Source organism: Calliopsis andreniformis, unplaced genomic scaffold (genome assembly GCF_051401765.1).
Source record: "Calliopsis andreniformis isolate RMS-2024a unplaced genomic scaffold, iyCalAndr_principal scaffold0364, whole genome shotgun sequence".
NCBI lineage: Eukaryota > Metazoa > Arthropoda > Insecta > Hymenoptera > Andrenidae > Calliopsis > Calliopsis andreniformis.
The window spans coordinates 200312-212974 of NW_027480773.1; the positions used below are offsets into that span (position 1 = coordinate 200312).

The 12663-nt window shown below is 33.8% G+C and overlaps 1 protein-coding gene across 1 annotated transcript; it reads left to right on the forward strand.

The window, feature by feature from the left end:
- Positions 1-792: 792 nt before the first annotated feature.
- LOC143187845 (uncharacterized) lies at positions 793-2493 on the forward strand. Its single transcript, XM_076392024.1, has one exon. The coding sequence runs from the start codon at positions 793-795 to the stop codon at positions 2491-2493; it is 1701 nt and encodes a 566-aa protein (XP_076248139.1).
- The last annotated feature ends 10170 nt before the right edge of the window (positions 2494-12663 follow it).

The following is a 12663-nucleotide window of genomic DNA, read 5'->3' on the forward strand; positions in this document are numbered from 1 at the left end:
CCGTCCACAAACGAATGGGGCATTGGAAAGGAGCCACATCGTTCTAACCGAGTACCTTAGTCATTATGTAAGCGACTTCGACGATTGGGATCGTCTGATACCTTTCGCGATGTTCTCATATAACACTTCAGTACACGAGGCGACTAACTTCACGCCGCATGAATTAGTATTCGGTAAAATAGCGCGATGTCCAAATAGCTTTGAGCCAGATCAAAAACTTCCAACCTATAACGCTTACTTGCAAGATCTAATAATACGGTTGACAGAAATGCAAACGTTGGCGGGAAAGAATCTAATCAAGGCTAAGGAAACCTCTAAGGCGCAGTATGATAGGAAAGCAAGATCATTCCAGGGAAAGGTAGGAGACGTGGTACATGTCTTGGTCGAACCCAAAAAGGGAAAGTTTCATGAGCGTTACCGCGGTCCTTACGTAATTGTTGGAACACTGGAAGGAAGGGGAATTATACTAAGGGATGAGCAAGGCAACCTTCTTACTAAACATCCAGACAAATTGAAATTAATTTAGAGTCCAGAATTTACCGTGGTTGGGGAAATCGGCGGATTGAAAGCCTATGAATCGGGTTGTTAGAATCCAAGCCCGTGACTTGTCGCGAATGGGTCATTTTCGGGGCTTCGGGGGAACACCTCTGGATGGGACGCTATGTCCACCTGATTGCCTCGGGGCGATTCCGGTGTCCTTCTTTCCACCACAGAACGTCGAACAAAAGGGGCTATTTTATATATTTGAATATTAACTTACTTATAGTCTTGTGATTTACATGCTACACTAGGATGGCAGGCACTAGCGGGTACCGGGTGGTTGAGGCGGAGCGTCGGGTGTACGTGGCGAGGTTGGCGCCCTACACCAAGAAAAAGGACCTGATGAAGGTCTTCGGTAGCTGGGGCGCTCGGGAAGCCGTAGTCCAGAGGAAGGCAACGGGAAACACCGCATTCGTGACCTTCGAGACTGCGGAACAGGCGAGCCGAGTCGTCGAGGAAGCGGGGGTGCATCCTTTCTTTTGCCACAAACGCAAACTGGGTGTCCTACCGGCTGACAGCTGGCATTCGCGAGGAGAGGACGTCCCGGTCAGGGAACCAGCAGTGGATCCCTTCGATGGCCTGATCTTGCCGCCTTCCAAGGCAGCGGCCCTCCCCGTTGAGTGTCTCGCGCATATAGGCGCATACTTGGAGTACCGTGACCGGGCGCGTATGGAGCAGGTCTCTCATCGCTGGCGAGAGGGGAGCCTTTGGTCGCATCAGGGGGTGACGGCTTTCGACCCTAACGACTGGCGCTGGGGAAATTCGTGGAACTGTACATGGGAGAAAAACCCATTAAGCACTGAGGCCTTCCGTTGGGCGATTCTCCGCGGCGGCAGATATATCACCTCACTGAGGCTGGACGACTCGCGTCTGGTATCAGCGCTTCGGCCGCAGGCGTTGTCTATCGCCGCCGCCCACTGCGGGCGTTTGAGGGATGTCGACTTGCTGAGTGTCAGTATACGTCCTCCGGTCTTGAGGGAACTGAAGACCTTACGCGGGCTTGAGTCCCTTACCGTAGGGAGGTGCACTGGTCCCGTAGACCCGGAATTAAAAGAGCTTCTCGACAACAATACCGCATTGCAGACTCTCACACTGGTGGGCAATTCATTCACGGGTTCGGCCATTAGGGACGGGATTCGCGTCGGTACGCTTCGTATCCGTCGATGCCAACGGATGCGGAGTGAGTGCCTCGCGTCCGCGTTAGCGTCTGCCGAGCGCCTGGCGGCCCTCGAGATTGGCGGGTGTTACCAGATAGTGGATGCCAAACCACTCGATGCCCTAATAGGGAATAGGCAGCTGCAAATATGTTTAACTGAGCTGATCATCCACTTAGTTAATTTTTATCCAGCGCCCATTATTGGCGACATAGACGAGCCTGAGGTACCGATACTGGAGCCGGAGGTGACGAGAAGGGCAGTAGCTCTGATGGACTCTTTTCAGAATCTAAGAACATTAGACGTCAGTTTCTGCCGCTGGGTAGACGGACGAGTAATCGCGGCAGTGGGTAGATCACTCAGAAGCTTAGAGAGGCTCAACATATCTGGGTGTATGTCCTTGAGAGGGGAGGACTTGGAACCTTTGAGCAACCTGTCTGCCTGCCGGGAATTACAAATGGACGCCCTGTTCGAGACAGTCCGGGGGGGATTTTTGAGCCGCATGATTGCGCTTACGACGCTGACCTGTCGGGATAACAATTCGGTCACCGATGATGACATCTGTGGATTGCTCAGAGCCGCAGCACAATTGGGCCTGCTGAATCTCGAGGGCTGCCAGGGCATCGGTAACTTGACCGTGGGGGTGGCCAGCGAGACCGTGCCGGTGCGGGGTCAGATCCTGTACATGTATCTGGGGGGGACTCGAGCCAGACCCGCGAAAAGACAGCGAGCGACATTTTACAACCGAGTATATTATGAGAGGATAGGACGGCCAACGTACTTCCAAGTAGACGAGTAGCGAGTGCCCTGCCTTGCAACAATGCTCAGGCATTATGGACTTTCCTAGTTGCATGTCGGGGTGCCGTCGCAAAGGAATATTCGGTAACAACGACTTCAGCGGGTTCGACGCTCTTCCCGTCCGGGGGCGGTGATATCCGCATAGCGATTGTCGTCGGGGACGACGACGATTCTAAGGAGGGAGGACTGTTACGTTCCGAACAGGAAATTTTTCGGATTTTTGACTTTCGGCCATTACGTCGGCCGGGGTGTGTCACGACAATGCTTTGTCATTATGGAATTTCCTAGTCTGGCACATTCTGGCCTTTGACGTTCAAAATTCTAAATTATAATTGTTGTGATTGTATTATACGCTCTCCTTGGAATCGTCGTCGAAAGTCGGCGACGCGAGTGTGTGTGAATTTGTGAGAGTTGTGGGGATGTATGTGTGCGTGTGTGTGTTCTTCTGAAGCCTCGAGAAGGTGAGCATGAACACCTTAGCCGTAACAACTATCGTTACATTACGATGTTTGGAATTGCGGGTTCTCATGCGCTTGAATGAGTGTGCACCGAGAGTGTGGTCAACACCTTCTGTCGCAAGTCAAGCATCTTGTTGTCCGTGATGCCTGTTGGAGCTAATTGCAAATTGTTCATAGGGTTCCAATGCACCTGTATCTTGCATGAATTGGGACGGTTGCGAGTAATCGCGGAAAACTTTGTAATGAGACGGCGTGTCAAGAATTTGGAATGAGAACCTTTCGCGTTTGGTTTTGGAATTCGCACAAAAACTGTATACAGCGCGCGACACGACGCGACGCGCGAGCGACGATACCACGCGACGAAAACGCCGAGCGTTTCCCGCGAAAGTGTGAAAAACTTGTGTAAATTATTACAACAAATTTAATAATTATTGACCGTCGTTAATTGTAAGGAGTAATAGAGGATGTTGTTCATGTGTAGCATTGCGCAAAATATTGAGCAACCTGTGAATTGTGAAGAAAACCGGAAATAGAGCACACGCGATATATCGAAATGCGAGTTGACAAATCGCGCGACGGCTCCCGCACGCTGCCTCACCTGATTCGTCAGGACCTCTCACGGATACGGCAGAAGATCACTGTATTGGTGATCCTCGAAGGATCCTGCCTATCCTGATTTCCGTGATCGATCACTCTTCGTCGACAAGTCGCGAGGTGCGTGACGGGAGACCGTGGGTTTAATTATATTCTATTTCTTTCTTTCCGTCTATCTTTTTTGTTCTTTTCTCAATTATTAATTGTTTCGAGCGTAGATTCACGGGAGTGAATGGACTCAATCGCCCACGTAAAATTCGGCAATTCGTTCAGAAAACCATAGTTCGATATAAAATTCAATTCTCTAACCATTCCGCGTGTGCTCTCTTTTTCTTTACAGTATTATCATCGTTCATAGCTACATTGTATCGTACTGCATCTTACAACCGAACTGGCACACCTTAAGGATTTGACTTGGCTTATTATTGGATTTGTTATTTGGAAAAGGATTGATTACGTTGATTTCTTCAACTGCGTGAGTCTTTTGAGTATTGTCTGATTTTGATATATATATATATAATTGTCTGGAATTGTTTCATATTCTTTGTGTATTGATTATATATATTAATTTCTCATTGTTGTACATGAATTATCGCCTTTTGTTTCGCCACGTGGTTTGAGGGACATCGATATCGCCAGTCGATATCGTGGATTTACCTTGGTGTCCTTACGGCCACCTTGGCGCGGGATAGTCCACGTGCACAGCACGGTTTAATATCTCGGTTGCGATCACATATGTGAATATTTCCTTTTCTTTCTTTTATACGATGCGTGCATTTATTAACGTCATATAATTGTAATTAATATCTTATTATATTATATAATACTTATTATAATTATTTTACGGTTGTGTGCTCATTCACCGTGGTGCATTTCAATTCTTTCCTCTTCAATTTTCTTTGTTTATACATACGATTATCTATTGTTAATCTTGTTGTTAATTCAACAACAACTTGTTACAATCTCAGAGACTATAATATATTTATTTTTTTCCTTTTGTCTTCATATATACTTTGTGCTGATTACTTCACCTTTCCAAATGCAGTATTAGCATAAGCCTCCACCTCTCGGGAAAATCGATCACGCATAGCGGGGCCCGTATGGGACTAGATGGTTTCCTAACTCATTTACCTTTATCCTCCTTGGATATTTCATTAATAGAAGTTTAGATATACTCGCGCATCGTGGCCGAGCTTCCTTTTCACAGCCGCTCTGTTATCGCGACCACACTACCATTTCGCACTGTCTCGGCACATTTAATTCACAGACAGAGTAGTGGCTCGGACTAGACGTTAGAACGCATAGAAGTATATTTTTCTCTATAAAAATACCTCCCATGACTAACCTGTGGGGTGATTGTTTATGTGACGGACGGAGTTACGAATTCTGTTCGTAAGAGAAGCGATACGAACGAACGGAGTTACGGACTGCGCCCGTAACATCTTTTAATTTCACTTTTCTTAAAACATCAATTTTGATGTATATATATTCAACTTATTCTTTTCAATATGTTTTAATACATTAATAGAGTTTTATTTATTTGCTTAGTATGTACTATTTCACAAGATTTAAGGTTTTACTGGTAGTATTTGAAGAGTACGTTTTGTTATGTTTTCTTATTAATATTATTCAAGATTATCTATTATTATTATTTCAAAATGTAATACTTTATTTTATAATGAATACAAAAATTATGTTTTTGTTATGTTTTATTTAAAATTAATTTCATTTTAGAAAGTGGGATGACATGACTATTGGCGAACCACCCATTATAATAAAAAAAGGGTAACGCGCCATGATAAATACCCCTAGGGTGGTGAGGAAATCTTTCACAATTACAATACAATATATCCTCTAACACGATTTTATAATTAACTGCATAATTGTTCCTTTCAATATCTAATTATGCTAATCTCTTTAGCCTGTTTCACCTGTTCACATAACCTATTTGGCTCCGTACCAATAATTTTGTCTATTCCACGTCTCTCTATTAACTTATACATACCTTTATGAATTTTTAAATTCTTCAGTTTGATTCAAAGATAGTTTTATCTTGTTTCACACTTATATTTTCTTGAAATCTCTGTAAATATTTCAAATATAATGCACCACAACACCAAACACTTTCCTAATTTTATTAAATCTAATACTATATATGAGTGCATTCCTTGAAATGTTCTTTCACGAATTACATCTCGTCATCATTGTGCTATAGTAAATAATATAGTAATTAATGATATAAATAGAATTCAATTAATTTTAAATTGAAAAATTATAATAGCTCTTATTAATAAATTTATTAAATTAATAGATAATATTATTGGTCAAGGCCTGGGTGTTACTAGATGAAATGGATGATTTTTCATTTGTTTTAGTGTTTATTTAAGATAAACAATTTTTTTTTAATTTAATGATTTTAATGATTAGATTCATTAAAGTATAGAAGTCTAAGAATGGAAATTACATACGATTGAATAAATAAAACTGAGATTTCTAGAATAAATAATATATTTTGAATAATGATTATAAATGGAATAATAATTAATCAGGAACTTTCTATTGACGATCCTAGTAAAGTTAAAAGTAAATATCCTGCTAATATATTAGCTGTTAGTCGAATTGATAATGCTCATGGACGAATAATGTTTCTGATTGTTTCAATTAATACTATAAAATTTATTAATATTAAAGGTGTATTTAGTGGTACTAAATGAATTAATATCTTTTCTGAATTTATAGTTCAACCGTAAAATATATATGTTAATCATATTGATATTGTTAATGATAAATTAATTGATAAGTGACTTGTAGGAGTGAAAGTATATGGTATTAATCCTATTAAATTATAAAGTATAATTATTATTAGTATTCTTAAGAAAATAATTATATTAAATATATATTTGTAACTAATTAGTAATTTAAATTCATTGTAAATTATTATTATAAGTTTAATTCATAATATATTTAAACGAGAGAGAATAAATCAATATATTATTGGTATCATTATTAATGGTAGTAATAAACTAATTCAATTTATTATAAGTATAATATATGTAGATGGGTCGAAAATTGATAATAGGTTTATCATATTCACTTTCATAAATTTTTATTCTTATTTTTTAATATTTTCTTTTTATTTTTATATGGAGAAAAATTAATAAATAAATAATGAAGATTAATGATTATAATGTAAATAATTCTTAATGTGAAAAATAGAAGAATTGATCATAATATTGGTTTTATCTGTGGTATAAAAAAATATTTAAATATTGGCCATTAGAAGTATATCGAATTTATACTATAATATGGTTTAAGAGACCAATTCTTTCATTTCAGACATCTAATGATTAAATTATTATTGTTAAATAAAATATAAATAAAAAATATTAAAAAATTAATAATTTTAAATTGACAATTTAATGTTATATGTTTAACTAATTTTTTATCTTAGGATTTTATAAAGTTATTATTCTAAGTAATCAATTTCCAAAATCATTTATTGATGTTGATTCTACTACGATAGGTATAAATCTATGATTTGTTCCACAAATTTCTGAACATTGGCCAAAAAATAATCCTGGTCGGTATGTAAATAATATTATTTGATTAAGTCGTCCTGGAGTTGCATCTATTTTTATTCCTAAGGATGGAATTGTTCATGAGTGAATTACATCAACAGATGTTGTAATTAAAGGAATTGGGGTTTCAAATGGAATAATAATTCGATTATCTACATCTAATAGTCGAAATAATCTTAAATTTGAATAATCATTGATTATAAAAGAATCATAATTTAAATAAAATTCTGGATATTCATATCTTCAATATCATTGATGACCAATAGCTTTAATTGTAAAATATGAGAATGTCCATATTTCATCAACAAAATAAAGAGTTTTTAATGATGGAAATGCAATAATTATTAATACAATTATTGGAAAAATAGTTCAAATAATTTCAATTAAATTATTTTCTAATAAAAATCGATTTCTAAATTTTCTTAAAATGATATTTATTATTATAAATAATGTTATCGAAATAATTATTGATAATATTATATATAGTAATATTATAAAATACAACTAAATTATCAGCAAAAGGAGAGTTAGGATCTTGAAGTGAAAATATATTTCATGTAGCAATTCTTAATAAATGAAATATATCTTTATATATGAAGCTTAAATTCATCGCACTAATCTGCCATATTAAATTTAATTTTTAATTTATAAATTTTATAAGTTTAAAATTAAATTTTATTTTTTTTATTTTCTTTTTTAAAAATCAAAGGAATTTCATTAAATGAGTGTTCAAATGGGGGATAGTTTTGTAATCATTCGAGTGAATTTTGAAAATATTTAAGTAAAATTAATCGTTTTACTATAAATCTTTCTAATATAATAAAAATAAATATTATTATTCTATTAATTGAAATTAATGATCCTAGTGAAGGTAAAAAATTTCAACAGTAATACGCGTCAGGGTAATCTGAATATCGTCGTGGTATTCCTATTAATCCTAAAAAATGTTGAGGGAAGAATGTTATATTTACTCCAATAAATATAAAATAAAATTGAATTTTAAGAAATTTTTTGTTTAGTGTTAAGCCAGTAATTAAAGGATATCAGTGAAATAATCTTGCAATAATTCTAAATACTGCTCCTATTGAAAGTACATAATGAAAATGTCCTACAACATAGTATGTATCATGAAGTAAAATATGAATAGATGAATTTGATAATATAATTCCTGTTAATCCTCCTATTGTAAACAAAAAAATAAATCCCATAGATCATAAAGTTGTTGGATTTGCGTAAGCTTTTGATCCATGGAATGTTGCTAGTCATCTAAAAACTTTAATGCCAGTGGGAATGGCAGTAATTATAGTTGCTGATGTGAAATAAGCGCGAGTATCTACATCTATTCCAACAGTAAATATGTGATGTGCTCATACAATAAATCCTAGAAAACCAATTCCTAGTATTGCGTATACTATTCCTATGTTTCCAAATGTTGCTTTTTTACCTCTTTCGTTTAAAATAATATGTGAGATTAGTCCAAATCCTGGAAGAATTAGAATATAAACTTTTGGATGTCCAAAGAATCAAAATAAGTGTTGGTATAAAATTGGGTCACCCCCTCCTATAGGGTAAAAAAAGAAGAATTTAAATTTCGATCTGATAAAAGTATTGTAATTGCTCCAGCAAGAACAGGTAGTGATAGTAAAAGTAAAATTGCTGTAATTATAACTGATCATGGGAATAAAGGTATTTGATCATATTGTAGCGAATAATTTATTATATTGAAAATTGTCACTAAAAAATTAATAGCCCCTATGATTGATGATACTCCGGCGATATGAAGGGAAAAAATTGTTAGATCGGTAGATGATGATGGGTGGTATATAAATGATGATAATGGAGGGTAAATTGTTCATCCTGTGCCTGATCCTGAATTTAAATAATTTCTTATTAATAATGAAAAAATTGAAGGAGGTAGTAATCAAAATCTTATATTGTTTATTCGTGGGAATGCCATATCTGGAGCTCCAATCATTAAGGGAACTAATCAGTTCCCAAAATCTCCAATTATGAATGGTATAACCATAAAAAAAATTATAACAAAAGCATGAGACGTTACAATTGAATTATAAATCTGATCACTTTTAATTCATGCCCCTGTCTTCTTAATTCTAATCGAATAATAAATCTTATTGATGAACCAATTATTCCTGATCATATAGCGAATATAAAATATAATATGCCAATATTTTTATGATTAGTGGAGTATAATCATTTTTTCATTCACGAAGAAATTAAGATTTATAAAATTAAATTTATATTTTTAATTTTGAAGATTAATAGTTTAAAATTAACTTAAAATCTTTAAATAAAGTATTAGAGTATTATGTCTGATAAAAGGAATAAATTGTAAATTTATTTATGAAAATAAAATTTTCTAATACTATTAATATAATTTCTATAATTTAAACAAAATATTAAATTGCAAATTTAAAAATAAAATATAATTTTTCAGAAATTAGATTTTAAAGTAAATGTATATGATTCTAAATATAATTACTATAATAGTTATAATTAATAAAATTCACATATCTATATATTTGTATTTTAAGAATATATTTGAGTAATTTTTATTGAATAAATTATTATTAATAAAATTTAAATAATTTCAAATTATTAATAGTCTTGATATTACAATAACGATAGATAGGATAAGATTAAAACCATTAAGTTTAATTACTAAGTTCTCTAACATTAATCATTTTAAAGAAAATACTCCTATTGGTGGAATAAATATATATGTTAGTAATAAATAAGAAAATGTAAGTTTTGATTTATTGTTAAAGATTATTATTTCTATTTTATTTTCTAATTTTATATCTATGATTAAATAGATTATATTATATGATAATACTGAATATATGATGAAGTAAAGAATAAAAATATACAAATTTAAATATATTAATGTTATTATTAATGAAGTTTGATAAATTGAAGAAAATGATATTATTAGTATTAAAGAATTTTTATTTAATATTAATAGAGGTGATACAATTAAATTTAGAGTAATTATAATTAATAATTCTTTTATCGGGATTGAATTTATTAAAAGAATAAAAGGAATTCATTTTATGAATGTTATTAATAAGAATGCATTTATGAAATTAATTGATTTAAATATAAAATTAAATCAAGCATTAAATGGAATAATCCCTAATTTTAATGAAGTTCCCATTATTATTAGGATTGATGAGTATACATTAAAATTATTAAATAAAATTCCCGTTAAAATTAGAGATCTTCTAATAAATGAAATAAAAAAATAAAGAACTCTAATTTTCATATTTTTTGAAATAGCTAATGATGATAAAAAAATTAAGTTAGTAATTTCTATAATTAGTCAAATGAAAAATATATTGTTTAATATGAGAGAAAATACTGATAAAAAGATAATTATTATAGATGAAAAATAAGAATAAAAATTTTTTATCATGATTAATTTTTTGTTAAATCTTTATATTTTAGTGTATGAGCATATAAATTTTTAAAGTTTATGGAATTAAAATTATTACTAAATTACTATTACACTAAATACAATCATTATTCTGCCATCCGCTGTATCGGTATCTATCATAAGATCGAAAAACTGCTTACTTGTTCTCAATTTTATGCTTCTCAAATGGATTTCTGCGGCCCTAATTGTCCGATCTGGTTGAGTAGCGTCTCTAACTGAAGCCTAGGTTGTGCGGAACGTAAATATAAACATTATTTTGCTTTCCATTGCATCTGAACCTATCCTATGATCGAAAAACTTCAAATTCATTCCGAATTTTGTGCTTCTGGAGTCAATTTCAGCGGCCCTACTTGTCCGATATGGCTGAGCAGCGGCTCAAACTGCAGCCTGGGTTGTGCGGAACGTAAGTATAAACATTACTTTGCCTTTTATTGCGTCCAAACCTGCCATAGAATGGAAAAACTGCTTATTTATTCTCAATCTTATGATTCTCATGTCGATTTCAGCGGCCCTAATTGTCCGATCTGGTTGAGCAGCGCCTCTAACGGAAGCCTAGGGTGTCAGGCACGTAAATATAACCCTTCTTTTGCTGTCCACTGCATCTGACCCTATCCTAGGATCGAAAAACTGCAAATTCATTCTGAATTTTTTGCTTCTGAAGTCGATTTCTGCGGCCCCAATTGTCCAATTTGGTTGTCCAGCGTCTGAAACTGAAGACTGGGTTGTGCGGTGTTAGGTTATCCATCTAGTCGACCTGTCATTTGTTTGGATTCTGTTATAATGATTTACTAGATTCGTTATTTATGGTTTTTAGCTTTGACAGCGTCTTCAAAGTTTATGCATTTCTTGGTACGTTATTATTTAATTTCACGGTTTACTATTATTTATATTTTAGTTAATTTAGTTGCATTGCTTCCAAAACTCTTCGCACCTCTTTAGATTACATTCACTAGTAAGGACTCTTATTGTACTAATATTGTTGTAATACAATATATCACGTTTATTGTTTTACAATCTCTCTATTTTTAATTAAGTGGAAATTATTATCTATATTTTAATTAGGTTAATATTTCTTTCCTGTTTCAGGTTTGCGTTCGCTTCTGTTAAATTATATTATATTTATCTTCCTGAGGGTTTTACTTTTAATTTGTTACCCATAGATGGTATGTATCTTATTCTTACAGTACAATAGATTATCATATTGTAGTGTTCTCTCTTTCAGTCTTTTGTGTTACTCTTTCATCGGCCTGTCTTTTATTCAGTACTTCTGGACAGAAACTTTGGAAAGCGTTCCATTTATTTTAGTCTGGGATAATTGCATCAATTATCTCATTAGGCTCTCATTGGATATTAATTTCTAGATTGTGCGTTAATTTTTGCCTTTGATCTTTCCATTTCTTACAGTAAAGCAGAGTGGGTTGCGCATCATCTTGTGTTTGACAGCTGTACCAGCAGTGATCCGTTTGGTATTCACCTATTTCTTTTTCGTATATTGGTTGAAGCAACCATGACCTGTAAGTATCTGTGTGGTATAAAAATTTACATACCCGTGCTTTCTTGTGACCCATTTCTCAATATCTCTAATCAGCCTTTTAGTCCAGATTCCTGTGTTAGATTCCTCTCATATATTTTGCCATTCTTTGATTGTATTCTCCTTAGTTAATTTGATTTCTTTTTCCAGGTCTTGTTCATATTTTCCTTTCCCTTGTGTAAGGCTAGATACGTAACTTTCTATTAATTTCTTATTGAATTATTCATCTGTGTATGCTTCTTCGTTATAACGAGGTTTGTGACATCTTAATTTATTATCGTTCCTTGTTACTCTGGCTAAATTTTTAATTTTACTATTTCTAGCATTATCCTTTTCTTTTATTTCATAAAGTTCTTTTCTTACTTTGATCTTTACCAAAATGGGTGGAAATCTTGCTAGTACACAGAAGGCGTTTAATGATTAATGATTAATTTAATTTTATTATAAGATTAATGATTTATTTTATTGATTGAAATAAATATTATTTTAGATAATTATGGACCTTATCTAACTTTACTAGTTACTTCCTTATTAACCTTTGATGTAAGTTTATTTC